The sequence below is a fragment of the Taudactylus pleione genome, unplaced genomic scaffold (genome assembly GCF_031769625.1).
Source record: "Taudactylus pleione unplaced genomic scaffold, aTauple2 ptg000041l, whole genome shotgun sequence".
Lineage (NCBI taxonomy): Eukaryota > Metazoa > Chordata > Amphibia > Anura > Myobatrachidae > Taudactylus > Taudactylus pleione.
In genome coordinates this window covers 10,931,878-10,951,280 of record NW_028284443.1, presented here as the reverse complement: position 1 = coordinate 10,951,280, position 19,403 = coordinate 10,931,878, and the positions used below count along the sequence as shown (strand labels likewise).

Sequence of the window (19,403 nt, the reverse complement as noted above, 5' to 3'; positions counted from 1 at the left end):
GTCTATTATTATTAACCTTTATTTATACGGCACCACAAGGGTTCCGCAATGCCTTACAAAGTACATAAAAAAATGAGCACATAAGAAAACAGTTATTAACAGTACAAAACAATGCAGGACAAGGACATGGATTATAAATATTGTAGCATTAGCAATCATAACACTTAAGCAGCAGGATGTCAGCAATCAAGTGTTATGGTGCATACACAGTCAGATTTTGTGTCAGATCTGAACGATAACGATTTTAAAAATCGTTCACATCTGAAATAAAATCTGACATGTTGGCCTGCAACAATGAACGATGCGTGTTCCCGCATGCCAGATAACAATATCTGACATCGTCTGTGTTCGCAGTCAGATTTTGATGATCTTATTCATTTTAATACTGTATGAAATTGTTCAATCATTCAAATCATTGGTACAATCATTAAATCATTCATCGTTCATCTGACAGATCTGACTGTGTGTATGCACCATTAGGTGCCATGGTGGGGAGTAAGGAATAGATGAAAGTGTGAGTAAGGGCTGAAGTGCATGAGGGAAAAGGGCCCTGCTTGTAATAGCTTACATTCTAAAGGGAAGGGGAAGACTGATTTTGGTGACACATACATAGGGGAGAGACAATGAGGAAGGACCATGGAGCAGTGGATTAGAATGAGAGCTGGAAAGCTTTGATGAATAAGTGGGTCTTGAGAGCCCATTTGAACATTAGTAGATAAGTGTAGAGTCTGATAGAGAGAGGAGAGTATTCCAAACATGAGGAGCAGCATGGGAAAAATCTTGGAGACAGGAGTGGAAGGAAGTAATAAGTTGGCAGGAAAGGTGACATGTACTTGTCGAGCAAAGTTGGAGGACAGGAGTGTGAATGGTAGATAAGGTTAGAGATGTAAATGAAAGATGAATTGGTGAGGGCTTTGTAAGTGATTGTGAATTGAGTACTGAAGGGTAGGGCTTGTAGTAGAGGGGATGCAGATGTAATATGTTTGGAGAGGAAGAGGGGTCTAGCTGCAACATTGAATAAAGATTGGAGTGGAGAAAGATGGACTGCAGGGAGGTCAGTAAGTAGGAGGTTACAGTAGTCCAATCTCGAGATGACCAGTGAGTGACTGAGGGTCTTAGTTGCCTACTGGGTGAGAAAGGGTCTGTTTTTGGAGATATTTCTAAGATGGAGATGATGGCAGGAATGCAAGAGGCACTGGATGTATGGTTTGAAGAAGAGGGAGGAGTCATTAATAACTCCAAGACATTGCACTTGTGGGCTAGAGAATATGGTTGTGCTGTCAATAGATAATGTAATTTTGACAAATCAGGTTATGTTGGAGGGAGGGAAGATAATCATCTCAGTCTTATGCTGTATACACACGGAACAACTTGAACAACCATAGATATCGTTGATAGATTTCCCTCCAACTTTCTGTAGTGCAGGACAAACAATTTTGGTTGTACACACTGATAGATATCTATGATAGATATTTCAGTGAAGCTATCTTTTTACAGGCAAATCTTTACAAAATCGTCCAAGTTGGCCTGCATACATGAAAGACCATAATTATCATTATCATTCATGTGGGAATGTGCATCGTTGGTCGTTGTCAGGTTGGTGACTGCAAAAAAGTTAACGATATGAACGATAGCATTCAATACGCTCATAAAGATCATACCATGTGTATGCACCATTAGACATGTTGTATTTAAGAAAGCACTTGAACATCCAGGAAGAAATAGCAGAGAGACAGTTGGAGATACAGGTGAGGAGAGAGGTCAGGAGAGGAGAGGTAGATCTGAGTATCATCAGCATAGAGATGATATTGGAGTCCAAAAGAGCTGATGAGCTGGAGAGGACGACAGCCAGATTAAAATGGGTCAAGCAGGAGTGGGAGGCGGCAGTTAGGTGGTGGTACACAATCTGTTCAAGGAGTTTGGAAGATAAAGGGAGGAGAGAAATGGGTCAGTAGTTGGAGAAGGTGTTATGATCAAGGGTGTTTTTGAATGCAGAGATAAGGGCATACTTGAATGCAGAGGGGATAGTGCCTGATGAGAGGGAGAGATTGAAGAGAAATTGGGAACAGGCTACAGGAGAGAGGTTGCAGAGGACGTGGGACGGGATGTGGTCAATTGGGGAGGTGGAAGGGAGGACTGGATGAGGGCAGTGACTTCATCTCTAGATTACTAAAATGGAGAGAGGTCAGAGTTGGTAGGATGGAAGGAGATAGGTTAGAAATGGAAGGGATAAGGTGCTGGTGATCTGGTGGGATGTGATGTGTGACACAAGGAGTCAATTTTAGATGTGAAGTAGATGGAAAAGTAAAGGGCAGAGATTTGGGAAGGGAGGGAAGAAGGGAGGATAGGGAAGGGAGTTGAAAATGGTGAAGAGACAACATGGGTTGGAGGACTGGGAGGAGATAATAGTCTTGATATATGACTGTTTAGAGAGGGAGAGGGCAGCATTGTAGGTAGAGAACATACATTTTAAATGGAGGAAGTCTGCACTGGAGTGCAACTTCTTCCATTGTAGCTCAGCAGTTCATGAACACTTTTGCAGATATCTGGTGCTTTTGGAATGCCAAAGTTGAGGAATAGAGATCACTGGAGCGACAGAGTAAAGAGCAGAAGTAATGGAGACAATGTATAAAGAAACAGCTTGATCAGGATAGGAGAGAGAGACAATTGGGGAGAGAAGTGAGTCAAGCCAGGAGGATAAGGATACAGTGTCATCAGCTTCAAGGTCACACTGTGGCCTTAGTAGGCATTGGTTGAAAAGGAGTGTGAAATAGGTTAAAAGAGAGAAGTTAATGGTCAGAGAGGTGGAATGGGAAATTGGTGAAATCAGAGAAATCGCAAAGGTGAGTAAAGGCCAGAATGAGCAAAGGTCCATTCACATGGGAGGGTGGGGAGGTCCATTGGGATATAAAGTGATGATGTGAGAATAAGGAGGTTAGGAGGTAGATGATTCTGTGGGAACATCTATAGGGATATTGAAGTCACCTAAGTTGAGGGAGGGAATGTCTGAAAAAAGGAAGCGGGGGAGTCAGGAAGCAAAGTTATAAAGTAAATTGGAGCTAGTACCAGGGGGATGATAAATTATGCTACTTCAAGGTGAACAAGCTGGAAGATGCAAATAACATGGTCCTTCAATGTAGAGAATGAAAGGGAGGGTTCTGAGGGTATGAGTTGGTTGGAATGATCAGAGGATAGAAGGATCCCCAGGCCTGGGGGTATGAGAGAATGTGAGGCCCCCAAAGGAGAGAACTGTAAGAGAAGTGATGTCAGAGGGGGAAATCCAGGATTCAGTAATGGCTAGGAGATTCAGGGAGTAGGAAATGAGGAGATCATGGATGGTGACTAGTATATTACAGACATATCTGGCATTCCAGAGGGCACAGGGGAGAGGGACAGAGTTAATAGGAAAGATGAGAAAGAGATTATCAGGGTTGCTGTAGCATGGCAGTGAGATTAATTTAGAACAGGAGGAAAAGTAGAAAGAGGGGATGGGATGGCTTCTGAATGAGGAAGGGTGCCTGTAGATGGTGGGTTAGGTGAAAGTTTAGTGTGGTATGGGTGGATGAAAGTTATAGGTGAATTGGAGAGAAGTGAGGGTGCAGGACTTAGTGGTGGGGTAGCAGGACCATGGTGGAAGAGAAGTGATTGATAATGGACTAATGAGAGATGCTATGGAGAGTACTAGCTAGGATAAAGGTAGATATAGGTGGGCAGAGAGGTGGAGGAGACTATGAGAGGAGAAAAGACATGAGAGCTGGTGGTAGAAGAGAGAATTATGTAGCTGCTGATTGTACTGTAGTCAATTGTAGTCAACCAAATTATTCTTCATACAGCAACTGATCAACATTTTAACAAAATTGAGAGCTTTGTTTTTTTAACTGTTTTCTAAATTACAGTTTATAATTCTACAGTGGGATCCAACCACCCATTGTCATATAAATAAGGGTATATATTACACAGCACTGAAATATGTACATGTGGCATAATTCTGAAATTCAGTTAATTCTTTAAATATTGTTTCATTGTGTTCTTGCCCACGCAATATATAGCAACCTACGTCTAAAGGTTCATTATCCCATTGGCCCACTGGGCAATGTAACAATAAATAAATATATAACTATTTTTAATAGGTCTATTTTTTGTTGATAATTTATTTTTTTTAAAGAGAAATTGCTTATGGTCATTTCAAATATTACATGAACTTACCATTAAAATTGACAGCCCGAATATAACTGAGAAGATCTTTACCATCGACAGGCTTCATTCTCGGGCAAAGTCCCATATAACCGGGGCAGAAATCTTTGTGCATTTTATGGAGAGCATGAGCCATCGAATACACTGCATCAATCACAAACTGTACCTTCCCTTCTTGTTCATAACTCGAATCCCTTCCAATCCGTTCTGATCCTGCAATTAAATAAAAGTGATATTCATTATGTTAATTAAAATAATTAATAAAATATTCCAACATAATTTTGTAAACTAACCCTTTAGATAAATTTGATGTCAAAGACAATTGCAATTTCTAACTTCATTTTAGGCAAAATGGCAGCAGTGTAGCATCTCTGCTGAATCAGAGCAAGATTTGTAATTGCAAAAACATAATATAAATAAAAGGTAACAGGTATGTTACCAAGATGTTCAGTAAGTTCTGCAAATCAGAAAGAAAACAGAAGATATTGGCTTTTCTGTAATATTGTCATATTTTCTGTGCTCATTGTGAGGAGCACTGCGAAACACTGTAATAAAAAAGACTTGTTTCTTTTTGTTGAATCCAGTCTAAATCATGTAAATTTTGTGAAATTCTTTGCTGGTTCGGAAATTTAGGAATTCAATTTTGTCTGGATTCATATACATATGTGTATATATAATTATATATATATATATATATATATATATATATCAATAATCCGGCACTCCTTTGCTATAATTCAACTTTTAGTGTGCCCGTGCTGTAATGTATACAATGCAGGTCCTCAAAAAAATTCAAAGTCCACGCACGGAACTACTATAGTAAAAAGTATTTATATCTTGTTGAAATGCAAATTAATACATGTTACAAGTATCCAGCATGTAAGCAACGTTTCAGGATCCCTCCGGACCCCGTCCTCAGGCTGCTGTAAAGTTCGCAATGCTAAGCATAAAGGTACAGTGAATATGTGAATGTAAAAGCCTTCCTACCTTTATCTGTTGTGTCACCTCGTATATGCCAATCCCGGAGACCGGCCGTGCTCCCCTGTCCATCTGGATGCCCTCTGATGACATCAGCGCTTCTGGTGAGGTCATTGCTATGCAACCCCGATGCTGCCTCCGTCTCCGGGAAATGGCTGTGTAAAAGAACGGAAAAAAACGGAAAAAAAATTAAAAAGCATGACATGGTTTCCCTGCTTCTGGGGTACTTCCCATATAATGTCAGGCCTCTAAATGTGTACATTATCAGTAAGCTACCTAATATGAACACTGTCCAGATGTTAAATAGAAATGTTAGGTAAAATGTCCCTAATAGTTATATATCAATTATGCAACATGGGTAACAATGTGTAAGCTGAAGGAAGTAAAAGACAAATTATACATGTAAAGAAAAACCTATAAGGAAGATAATTGTTGATCAAATAAATTTACATGCATATATATTCAACTTATTGCGCGTCCGCAACTAAATTACTCTAGAACGCATTCCAATCTATCTTCTCATTTAGTCCTGCTGGGTACAATGTGTTCAATCTATGTATCCATCTGGATTCTAATTTCAAAAGAAGCATATTTCTATCTCCTCCCCTTCTGAGAGGGGGAACTTGGTCGATCATCTGATATTTCAAAGTTGACAATGGATGATGTTTCTCTTTAAAATGTTTCGCCACTGGTTGGTCCACTTTGCCTCCTGTTATGGCCTTGTTGATAACCGATCTATGGAGGGCCATTCTTTCTCTAAATGTCCGACTTGTCATGCCCACGTAAAATAGGCCACACGGGCAAGTAATGTAATAAATTACATATTTTGATGTACAGTTCAACACATGATGAATTTTAATGTTGGCTCCTGTGTGGGGATGCTGAAAAGTTGGACCTGTTATCAGGTAGTTGCAAATAACACATGAGGGACAATGATAACAGCCAGGTTTCTTGGTTTGGCCAAACAGAACTGATGGTTGTTTGTACTCCGTAATGTCTGTTTTAACTAAGTAGTCCTTCAAATTTTTACCTCTTTTATAGCAAGTCAAAGGACGTTTATGTTGTAAGCTTGGCAATGTAGGATCCGTTGTTATGATTGGCCATAATGCTTTGGTGGCGCGTGGGATGATCGGACTTGCCGTTGAAAAACGTGTCGTCCAAATAAATTACTCCTGATCTTTATTGGATTTGTTAGTTCTTAAAATATTATGTCTGTCCATTTGGATAACTTTAGCTTTTGTTTTTCGTAACGCTGATATTCCGTAACCCCTCTGCAAAAATTTGTTTACTACCACCTCCAATGCCTCGGGTAATTGAGATGGATCACAGGTAATACGTGCTACTCTTAACATTTGTGAGTAGGGTAATCATTCTTTAAGTGCTTTAGGATGATGACTACTTGCATCCAAGAGTGAATTTCGGTCAGTGGATTTATAATGCACTGTTGTTGAAAGTCTGCCTTCCTGTAAATGTAGTGAGACATCCAAAAAGTCTATGATGGTATTACTGTGTGCATATGTGAATTTTATCGTTGATGGTAATCTGTTTATTTCCTCCATCATTTGTTCAAATAAGACCGGACCCCCTTTCCATAACAGGAATAAATCATCTATAAAGCAAGTATACCACAGAATATGTCCTGTAATTTCTGATTTACCAAAAAAGAATTCTTTTTCCTGTTGGAACATAAAAATGTTCGCGTAAGCAGGGGCCACAATGGACCCCATCACGCATCTGGACTTCTGAAGGTAATACTGTCCATTATACATGAAATAATTCCGTGTCAAAATGAACCGTAATAATTGCATGAAGGTATTGTGGTTCAGATCCAGTGGCTCTTCCAAATTGTCAATAAATGTTTTAATTGCTTGAAGACCCTCATTGTGAGGGATAGAGGTATATAATGAAGATACATCCATGGTACACATGGTAATGTCATCTCCCAAATTCGTAAAGTCTTCTAATTTAATAATGAATGTTGTAGTGTCCTTCAAGTACGTTTTTTGTTTAATAATATGCGGCTGAAGCAGTGAATCCAGGTATTCCACTACAGGCTGAAATAATGAACCCCTGGCAGAGATTATAGGTCTGCCAGGTGGATTTATAAGAGTTTTGTGCACTTTAGACACTATGTACAAGATTGGAACTATTGGATATTCCGGATATAATGCACGCTTTAATTTTGTCGTTTTGTGATTGTTCGACAAAGCTTCAATAAGAATATCTTCCAATTCTTTTGCAAATGTTGCCGTTGGATCCCCTGGGAATAATTCATATATTTCTATTTGTCTCAACTGTCTTTCAATTTCCACTTTATAATCCTTCATGTCCTGTATAACTATACTACCTCCTTTGTCTGCAGGGCGTATTGTAATTGATTTTTCTTTACTCAAAGTTGTTAAAGCTTCAAACTCTTGTTTTCTCAAGTTCGGATATATTTTTTCAGGTGTTTTAATATATTTAGTGACAGAATCATTCAGGAGGCACGTGTATGTCTTGATTGAAGAATTAGTTTGCGGGTCAAATCTATATTTAGAATACTTTTTGATAACAGTATTAGTCGTTTCCTGTTTGGTCTGTGTATTTTCCTGATGTTGGAAATATTCATGTAATCAGAGTTTGTGCGACATCTGGTGGAGGTCCATTTGCCATTCAAATGGGTCATGCTTGTTGGTGGGTACAAATGATAAGCCTTTATTAAGGACCCTTTCCTCTATTGGTGATAAGGGTCTAGATGACAAATTGAATATTAATGTTTCTTGTTGGATCCGCTCCATTTGTCTCAATCTTCTGGTGGGTTTAAACTCATCTCTGCTCTTGCCCTTGTTCGAGCCCCTAAAGGGGGTCTTTTTGTGATACTGGGCTCGTCTGACTCTGCTACCACAAAGTCACTATCACTATTGCTGGTATTTTGCTCCTTATTTTGTTGTTCCCTTCTTTGTCTCCATGAAGGTCTATTAAAGAGTCTACCTGATCTACTTTGTGGTTCTGCACCTGTGATCCACTTGTATACACGATATTCATCATAGTCTGCTTGTACAGTCATCCACTTAGATTTTTTGAATTTCAGTAGTTCCTCTTTGTGGTTTTCTATTTGTTGATTTAATTTTAACCACCATGAGGCATTATTAGGATCCTGTAGTGTAGTTTCATGTTTGACCCTAAAATCTTCCATTTTGGTCCGGAATTAATTTAACTCTTTTCCCGCTTCCTCGATTACGAGGAGCATAAGGTCAAAGCTACATTTATTTAGTACAGAAATCCAACATCTGCAAAACTCCGGATTCATCCTACCTATAGTCGGGATGTTCCTGACTCTAAAACCCCTAGGAATTAACTTTTGTCGAAAGTAATCTGATAATGTTGACCCATGCAATAGAAAATCTATTTCTCTTTTGCGCATTTTTAATAATTGATGGTATATGTCCTCCGCCATGTCATCCGTTTGTGATGTCATGACATTTTCTGCAAATAAAATACGTATTGCCTGTGCTTGAGTAAAACTCAAAGTGTCTCCCTGCCGTGACAAAGGGCCCGTCAAATTGATCATTTCTATTGGTAGTGTCTCAGCTTGGTCCATACTGCTTGTATATTCCACTGTTATAGCTGAAAAAAATCTTCCGAGATAACCAGATCACTGGTAATAAGTAGAAGAGAATTAATTGCAGTTGGTGCCTTGAAACTTAGTGCTCTAAACGAGCTCCAATGATATAATATATCAATAATTCGGCACTCCTTTGCTATAATTCAACTTTTAGTGTGCCCGTGCTGTAATGTACACATTTAGAGGCCTGACATTATATGGGAAGTACCCCAGAAGCAGGGAAACCATGTAATGCTTTTTAATTTTTTTTCCGTTTTTTCCATTTTTTTACACAGCCATTTCCCGGAGATGGAGGCAGCATCGGGGTTGCATAGCAATGACCTGACGAGAAGTGCTGATGTCATCGGAGGGCGTCCAGATGGACAGCGGAGTGCGGCCGGTCTCCGGGATTGGCATACACGAGGTGACACAACAGATAAAGGTAGGAAGGTTTTTACATTCACATATTCACTGTACCTTTATGCTTAGCATTGTGAACATTACAGCAGCCTGAGGACGGGGTCCGGAGGGATCCTGAAACGTTGCTTACATGCTGGATACTTGTAACATGTATTAATTTGCATTTCAACAAGATATAAATACTTTTTGCTATAGTAGTGCCGTGCGTGGACTTTGAATTCTTTTGAGGACCTGCACTGTATACATTACAGCACGGGCACACTAAAAGTTGAGTTATAGCAAAGGAGTGCCAGATTATTGATATATTATATCATTGGAGCTCGTTTAGAGCTCTAAGTTTCAAGGCACCAACTGCAATTAATTCTCTTCTACTAATTACCAGTGATCTGGTTATCTCAGAAGATTTTTTCAGCTATAACAGTGGAATATACAAGCAGTATGGACCAAGCTGAGACACTACCGATAGAAATGATCAATTTGACTGGCCCTTTGTCACGGCAGGGAGACACTTTGAGTTTTACTCAAGCACAGGCAGAACGTATTTTATTTGCAGAAAATGTCATGACATCACAAATGGATGACATGGCGGAGGACATATACCATCATTTATTGAAAATGCGCAAAAGAGAAATAGATTATCTATTGCATGGGTCAACATTTTCAGATTACTTTCGATAAAAGTTAATTCCTAGGGGTTTTAGAGTCAGGAACATCCCGACTATAGGTAGGATGAATCCGGAGTTTTGCAGATGTTGGATTTCAGTGCTAAATAAATGTAGCTTTGACCTTATGCTCCTCGTAATCGAGGAAGCAGGAAAAGAGTTAAATTAATTCCGGACAAAAATGGAGGATTTTAGGGTCAAACATGAAACTACACTACAGGATCCTAATAATGCCTCATGGTGGTTAAAATTAAACCAACAAATAGAAAACCACAAAAAGGAACTATTGAAATTCAAAAAATCTAAGTGGATGACTGTACAAGCAGACTATGATGAATATCGTGTATACAAGTGGATCACAGGTGCAGAACCACAAAGTAGATCAGGCAGATTCTTTAATAGACCTTCATGGAGACAAAGAAGGGAACAACAAAATAAGGAGCAAAATACCAGCAATAGTGATAATGACTTTGTGGTAGCAGAGTCAGATGAGCCCAGTATCACACAAAGACCCCCTTTAGGGGCTCGAACAAGGGCATGAGCAGAGAAGAGTTTAAACCCACCAGAAGAGGGAGACAAACAGAGTGGATCCATAAAGCCAAAGCCCAAAAAGAAACATTAATATTCAATTTGTCATCTAGACCCTTATCACCAATAGAGGAAAGGGTCCTTAATAAAGGCTTATCGTTTGTACCCACCAACAAGCATGACCCATTTGAATGGCAAATGGACCTCCACCAGATGTTGCGCAAACTCCGATTGCATGAATATTTCCAACATTAGGAAAATACACAGACCAAACAGGAAACAACTAATACTGTTATCAAAAAGTATTCTAAATCTAGATTTGACCAACAAACTACTAATTCTTCAATCAAGACATACATGCGCCTCCTGAATGATTCTGTCACTAAACATATTAAAACTCCTAAAAAAATATATCCGAACATGAGTAAACAAGAGTTTGAAGCATTAACAGCTATGAGTAAAGAAAAATCAATTACAATACGCCCTGCAGACAAAGGAGGTAGTATAGTTATACAGGACATGAAGGATTATAAAGTGGAAATTGAAAGACAATTGAGACAAATAGAAATATATGAATGATTGCCAGGGATCCAATGGCAACATTTGCAAAAGAATTGGAAGATATTCTTTTTGAAGCTTTGTCGAACAATCACATAACGACAACATTAAAGCGTGCATTATTTCCGGAATATCCAATAGTTCCAATCTTGTACACAGTGCCTAAAGTGCACAAAACTCTTATAAATCCACCTGGCAGACCTATAATCTCTGCCAGGGGTTCATTATTTCAGCCTGTAGCGGAATACCTGGATTCACTGCTTCAGCCGCATATTATTAAACAAAAAACGTACTTGAAGTACACTACAACATTCCTTATTAAATTAGAAGACTTCATGAATTTGGGAGATGACATTACCATGTGTACCATGGATGTGTCTTCATTATATACCTCTATCCCTCACAATAAGGGTCTTCAAGCAATTAAAACATTTATTGACAATTTGGAAGAGCCACTGGATCTGAACCACAATACCTTCATGCAATTATTATGGTTCATTTTGACACAGAATTATTTCTTGTATAATGGACAGTATTACCTTCAGAAGTCCAGATGCATGATGGGGTCCAGTGTGGCCCCTGCTTACGCAAACATTTTTATGTTCCAACTGGAAAAAGAATTCTTTTTTGGTGAATCAGAATTTACAGGACATATTCTGTGGTATACTCGCTTTATAGATGATTTATTCATGTTATGGAAAGGGGGTCCGGTCTTATTTGAACAAATGATGGAGGAAATAAACAGATTACCATCAACGATAAAATTCACATATGCACACAGTAATACCATCATAGTCTTTTTGGATGTCTCACTACATTTACAGGAAGGCAGACTTTCAACAACAGTGCATTATAAATCCACTAACCGAAATTCACTCTTAGATGCAAGTAGTCATCATCCTAAAGCACTTAAAGAATGATTACCCTACTCACAAATGTTAAGAGTAGCACGTATTACCAGTGATCCATCTCAATTACCCGAGGCATTGGAGGTGGTAGTAAACAAATTTTTGCAGAGGGGTTACGGAATATCAGCGTTACGAAAAACAAAAGCTAAAGTTATCCAAATGGACAGACATAATCTTTTAAGAACTAACAAATCCAATAAAGATCAGGAGAAATTTATTTGGACGACACGTTTTTCAACGGCAAGTCCGATCATCCCACGCGCCACCAAAGCACTATGGCCAATCATAACAACGGATCCCACATTGCCAAGCTTACAACTTAAACGTCCTATTACTTGCTATAAAAGAGGTAAAAATTTGAAGGACTACTTAGTTAAAACAGACTTTACGGAGTACAAACAACCATCAGTTCTGTTTGGCCATACCAAGAAACCTAGCTGTTATCATTGTCCCTCATGTGTCACGTGCAACTACCTGATAACAGATCCAACTTTTCAGCATCCCCACACAGGAGCCAACATTAAAATTCATCATGTGTTGAATTGTACATCAAAATATGTAATTTATTACATTACTTGCCCGTGTGGCCTATTTTACGTGGGCATGACAAGTCGAACAGTTAGAGAAAGAATGGCCCTCCATAGATTGGTTATCAACAAGGCCATAACAGGAGGCAAAGTGGACCAACCAGTGGCGAAACATTTTAAAGAGAAACATCATCCATTGTCAACTTTGAAATATCAGATGATCGACCATGTTCCCCCACTCAGAAGGGGAGGAGATAGAAATATGCTTCTTTTGAAATTAGAATTCAGATGGATACATAGATTGAACACATTGTACCCAGCAGGACTAAATGAGAAGATAGATTGGAATGCGTTCTAGAGTAATTTAGTTGCGGACGCGCAATAAGTTGAATATATATGCATGTAAATTTATTTGATCAACAATTATCTTCCTTATAGGTTTTTCTTTACATGTATAATTTGCCTTTTACGTCCTTCAGCTTACACATTGTTACCCATGTTGCATAATTGATATATAACTATTAGGGACATTTTACCTAACATTTCTATTTAACATCTGGACAGTGTTCATATTAGGTAGCTTACTGATAATGTACACATTTAGGGGCCTGACATTATATGGGAAGTACCCCAGAAGCAGGGAAACCATGTCATGCTTTTTAATTTTTTTTCAGTTTTTTCCATTTTTTTACACAGCCATTTCCCGGAGACGGAGGCAGCGTCGGGGTTGCATAGCAACAACCTCACGAGAAGCGCTGATGTCATCGGAGGGCGTCCGGATGGACAGGGGAGCGCGGCCGGTCTCCAGGATTAGCATACACCAGGTGACACAACAGATAAAGGTAGGAAGGTTTTTACATTCGCATATTCACTGTACCTTTATGCTTAGCATTGCGAACATTACAGCAGCCTGAGGATGGGGTCCGGAGGGATCCTGAAACGTTGCTGACATGCTGGATACTTGTAACATGTATTAATTTGCATTTCAACAAGATATAAATACTTTTTGCTATAGTAGTTCCGTGCGTGGACTTTGAATTTTTTTGAGGACCTGCATTGTATATATATATATATATATATATATATATATAAATATATATACATATACACACACAGACATACTTATTTCTATATGTAGACAGACATATATATATATATATCATATAGCATATCATAGATGATCATTTGCCCTCATTGTTACAAGGACGCAATAGATCAAATCTCTTATTGCATTGTGAATCTCGCTGGATTCAGACACTTTATACACTGGCCCCACAGGAACCTAATGAGTCCATAGGATTACAATGTTTTTTATGATCCTTTATATATAAATGAGATTTAGCAGTGCTATTTATACTATTCAAGTAATTGTATTGAGAATTTTCATTTATAAATATGTATTTGTATACGTATATGTAGTCCCACTATGCCTATACTCATTAATATTATTTTCCACATCCTCTCAGGCTTTTTTTTTAATTTTGCACAGTCTTTGATGGGGCGGCACTTCAAGTAATATCGAACAACAGTCCCCAGCACTTTGTAACTCCATCATCAGGGTATAAATGCATTCAAAACAGACACTCACTTATATCATCGTCACCTCCCCACGTGTATCGAGCGGCTCCCGTCGTCCATATTATATATATATATATATATATACACACACATACATACTGTACATCAGTACATATTCAGAAAGTTTCAGGTTATCATGGGAAATAAAACTATTTTTTGAAGTTACAGTACAGTAGGAGTATTCTGAACTCTTTCAATAAATATGGACAATTAGATATTTTATGCAAAAAAGCTTTACACTTTTTCCTTTATTTAACTAAAATCACCAGTGTCAAAAGTCTATATTAGGACATCATCATTCCTTAGAATTAGCAATTGTGAGAGTATACCGTGATGAACGAAGAGTGAAGAATCATGAAAGACAAGTAAAAAGGGACAAGTGCTGTTTGAGAAGTGAGGACCAATGAGTAACTGTTTGAGGGCTGCGTGATGAGCAATGGTTGACAAATGATGAAGAATGAGTCATAAGGGATTATTGTTAACAATGAGTGGGAATAGGTAATTATGATTTATCAATTTGAAAAAAAATATATATTTTATGAAAGGTCACAACTTTATTTTACATTTTATTATTGTTTATTTTAAGAAGCAAACTTGTTGGATTTCACAATAGTTTAAAAATGGAACATTCATGAGTTCCATTCTTAAACAGGATAAAGCTGCTGCTGTTTTTCCCATCATTTGAAATCCATTGCCCACAATGTAGAGTCTATTCCAGACAAGACTGCGAGGTCTTACGGATGTGAGAGTGCGATAGTGGGCGTCTCTATGCTGGCTGAGCCGGTGCAAACATTAGCATATTTTCACTGCAGAACTGCATGCGTAAACACAGCTGTGATTGCAATAGCGATCCATGCTGAATCAGGTCCTAAGACATCAGACGGACATTATGTTTAACAAATTCTTCCAAAGGGGTTATAATTTAACTTTTCTTGAACAAGCCAAAAATATTAGAATACCAAGAGAGGATTTATTAAAACAAAATCTGTTAAAAACACAGGAGAAAACTCCATACACCCATGGGTTAACACAATATTGTAATATTGTGAATCATGCCTCCATAAATGTTGATGGACATAAATTCTGATGGTGATTGGTGTTGACTCTGTTGAGTTATACCAGTATTATGTCACGCATTTCCTGTACTAAAAATCTAAAATATTTTAGTAAAAACTGACATATCTACTTTATCGAAGAATAAAGAAACATATTTTTTTTGTCAATAAACCTGTTGTTACAAGTGCAAAAATTACAGTACCTGCTGTTTATTTATTAGCAAGTAATACATACAGACATCCCTATTCAGGCAAAGTATATCATGTTCTCATGGGTAATTGTGAATTTTTTCTCTACATGATTTCATGCCTTTGTGGGAAAAACTGCACGTGACTTCAAGGAGCGGCTAGCCCTCCATCGGTTGGCCATTGGCCATTCACTGGATTTAGGTTCTAGTGACCAAACAGTGGCAAGGCATTTATTCCAGGTGTGTCATAGCCTGGTCACTATGAGATAGCATATCATAGATGATCATATCCCCTCATTGTTACTAGGATGCAACAGATCTAATCTCCTGTTGCATTGTGAATCTCGCTGGATTCACACACTTGATGCACTGGCCCCATGGGAACTTTACGAGTCCATAGGATCACAGTGTTTTTTTATAATCCTTTACTTATATATAAATGAGATTTAGCAGTGCTATTTATGCTATTCAAGTAATGGTATTGAGAATTTTTATATATAAACATGTGTTTTTTTACTGATATGTAGAGTGCCACTATGCCTATATTAATATTATTTTCCACATCCTCTGGCTTTTTTTTTAATTTTTGTATGTGGGTCACATGACTTTCAGGTGTCACGTGACATGCTGATGTCACGTTGGAATGTAGAGGACCATGCTGCTGTGCTAGATTTAGCATCTTTCATGTGGTGTGGTGAAGGGAATAAAAGGGTAATCTTTTTTATTGTATAGTTGTTTTCTGAACATGGTGAATAAGTACCAAAACTTTTTTAATTTATTCCTGTTAGAAGATTCTGCTTTTCTTGTGTCCTGAGTGGAGCATAATAAATTGTGTGAAATGAATTTTGCCTGGTGGGAATATCAGCACAGAATAGGACACATGAATGAAGCATAATAGATAAACTTGCATTCCACATCGCTTCTTTTTCTCACTCATAAAATGTCATTTGTTATTTACTCAAAACATATCACCCATGATTCATCTTCATCATCTATTACTCCTGACTCATTGGTCATCATTCGAATCTTTATACAGTGACTTATCATTCACCACTTAATTCATTGCTCATCACTCACCTCTTGCCACTCATGTTTTATCAATCATCACTCATCATACATCACATTTTTCCAACAAAATGACAAGGTTTACTTTGGTCTTTATGTATGACTCTGAAATGAGTATATTTTTGATTAAAACAAGCAGGTAAAAACAATAGTATTGTAGTAATGGTTATTTTTCTAAAGACTGTGATAAAACAAATAATAATTGCAGTTTTTTCACAGTCATCAATTCAGGCTGTGCTATATTCAGTAGTTAAATACTCTGAAGATACATGTATTCTGCTGCAATCCAACTGGCAAGTTTTAGAGGATTATATAAAATTAAGCTAATTGTATTTGTCTCTATTCGTCTTTTTTTTTCCTTCAAAAATTCAATTTAAACAATGGCGTTATGAGGGAGACAGGGTCGTACCCGGGTTTCACCCTTGCAGAGGCTGACACAAAAATGCTGGCTCCTCTGCAATGACAGGAGCCGGGTGCTGTCATAGAAGTGGAGCCGACAGTGCTGGCAGTCCAGTCTTTGGGGATAGCCCAATCTACGAGGCCAACCCAGCATCTCCAGCGATGCTGGGCTGCCTCTGGAGTAAAGTCATCGGGATCTTAGGTGATGCCACGCCCCTTTATTTTAGGGAAAACCCCCTTCTTGAACAGGGTTGTGTTTACAGTGTGCAGGGATAGTTGGAATGTGCACCAGGTGTCACCAGACCCAGTGATGCCTCTGAATTTAAATGGTTCTTTTATCATTTTAATCATTAATTTATGTTGGTATCATTTATGATGTAGAATAATGTTGCATTGTCTTGCATACATTTATATATTATGTACAGTATTTACTGTATTTCATATGAGATAAACAAATTTGCCCTGAAATATTCAAACCAGATTAACCTACTGTGCCCTTTATCAATAAATAAACATGAATTGGATAGTGCATTCATAAAATTTAATTTTTCTAGAATAAGTTAAATATTTTTTTCCTACACTGAAAAAGCCTCTAAATTGTTTTCACCTAAACAGAAAATAATTTCCATCAATGAAGGAAAATATTTATTTACCAATGGTAAATGTCCCTCATTAATGTTGGGTTTATCTCAAGATGAGCATCCTCTAAAAATATAATTCTAGGAAAAGCTGTTGGAAAACAAATAGCAGAGGATAATTTGCCAGGGAATATCCCGCCAGGAAGCAGTGAATTTTATAGGTCATATTAATTGTTGATGGACATGACAATTTAATAGTGAATTTTGTTACATAAGGTTGCAAAACATGCTTTTATTGGAATGCATAATGTGATGAGGAAATATTGTGCAATAAATACATGACAAGTTTTTCTTAATATGTTGTTTGTTTAAAATAAAGCTTTACATATGCTTTCTGGTACACATTGCAGGTATTTATACTAAAGGGCAATTAAAACTTTGAAGTGTACAGCAAATACTTAAATAGCTAAAAATGATGTCCATCAGCTGCAGCAAACATCGCCAAGAACTCAACTATAAAATGCATAATTACTGGGGAGTTTACAGTAGAGAAACACAGAGGCACAGCACCATGGACTATTGAACCATGACAATGTGAACTCCTTACTAAATGTAACATTTTGGATGGAGTTTCACTAATAATGAACATTTATTTTCTTCTATTAGATTTTCCAAGTGTTACCCAAAATATTTTTTCTAAGTTATTATTATTAATTTGTATGGAATCCCTATCATATAATCAGTAACAATTATTTATATTGCACAATTACACTTCATAGCACCTTACAATTTGGAATGAACATAGTAATAAAAAGACTGGGTGGAATCAATTGGGTATTGTGAGACAGATGTAAAAAGGCCTTGCTTTATTGCTTACAATAATATATTGCATGGTGGAGTCGATTATGGCTATACAAATAATTTAAATACACATAGCAACGATTGGCAAAAAAGATACAAGACACCATAGTTTATGATGTGTTACTTAGCCTGGAAAATAAAGTCCAGATGTCTGGAAAATAAATAGTTTCCACACGATGGTGCTGTAGAGAGAAAATGCCCCCAACACAATCTCTGCCAGTGCTTGTCTCCATCATTGTCAATTGTGCAACATATACTACTTGTACACTGACTTAGCCATGTTGTCCATCCTGTCCTCTAAAAATGCAACCACTAAAGTACTGACTAGAGGGCCTGATTCAGTATGGATTGCAATTGTGAACATAGCTGCGAATCTATATGGAACGCAGCTGCTAAAATATGCAAATGTTAGCCAAAGCTCATCCAGCATAAAGATGCCCATTGCTGCTTCTCATATTTCTTATATTCTCATTCTTCTGCATAAACATAGGTACCATCAACGCACATCGGTCACTCCCACAGCCTTTACAGCAGGTCTGACTAGCCGCAGACACTGCAATTTCCTCACATGCAGAGGGCTCTCAAGCTGCGTATGCAATCACAGTAACTAATTTATGCATGCCCAAGAAACAGTGGGCCTGATTCAGAGCCGGACGCTATTTGCGCTCGCTCCTTCAGAAAAAGGGGCTGGCTATTTAAATTGAGTGCTCGCTCTTTGCGGTCTGTTGACGCCTCTATGTCTGAGCGAGCGAATGAAACATGCACTCGCTATTTTGTAAAGACGCCCCCTGGCTGTTCGCATCATACGTCATCTCCGCTATTTATTAGATTAATCGAGTACATCGAAAGGCATCTGAACTGCTCGCAGTGCTTGTGGTTGCGAACAGTTCAGGCTAAAAGACAACCAAGTGACGTGGACGATGACGCTGCTTTGCTAATTATGCACACCCTTAAAACGCCCGTTTTGACCATTTTGCACGCCTGCGTTCGGATCTCCACTCCCCGTTTTCAAGCACCTTCCCCTGTTACCACCCACAAACGCCTCATCCTGTCACTCAAATTAGCAGGCACTCGCTATTTTGCGAACACATGATTTCTGACCGCACTGACTGGTTGGCGCATGCGCATTATGACCCATACGCATGCGCAGATGTGCGAACATCGCACGGAGCGAACTAGCGGCCGCTTCCGAGTGGCTCTGAATCAGGCCCAGTGTTCAAACAGATATGTCTGCGTTTCTCAGACCACTCCCCTGTCACCACCCCCAAACAATGACATCCTATCACTCACTCTACGATAAGTACCTATGAGCATCCGTAAT

The 19,403-nt window shown here is 38.3% G+C and overlaps 1 protein-coding gene across 1 annotated transcript in view; it reads right to left on the bottom strand.

Moving 5' to 3' along the window:
- Window positions 1-19,403, bottom strand: part of GRM8 (glutamate metabotropic receptor 8) — a 1,218,298-nt gene that overhangs the window by 277,959 nt on the left and 920,936 nt on the right. The window contains exon 7 of the mRNA XM_088457648.1: window positions 4,207-4,407. Within this exon, the coding sequence (XP_088313774.1) occupies window positions 4,207-4,407 (201 nt within the window). The remainder of the gene's footprint in view (window positions 1-4,206; window positions 4,408-19,403) is intronic.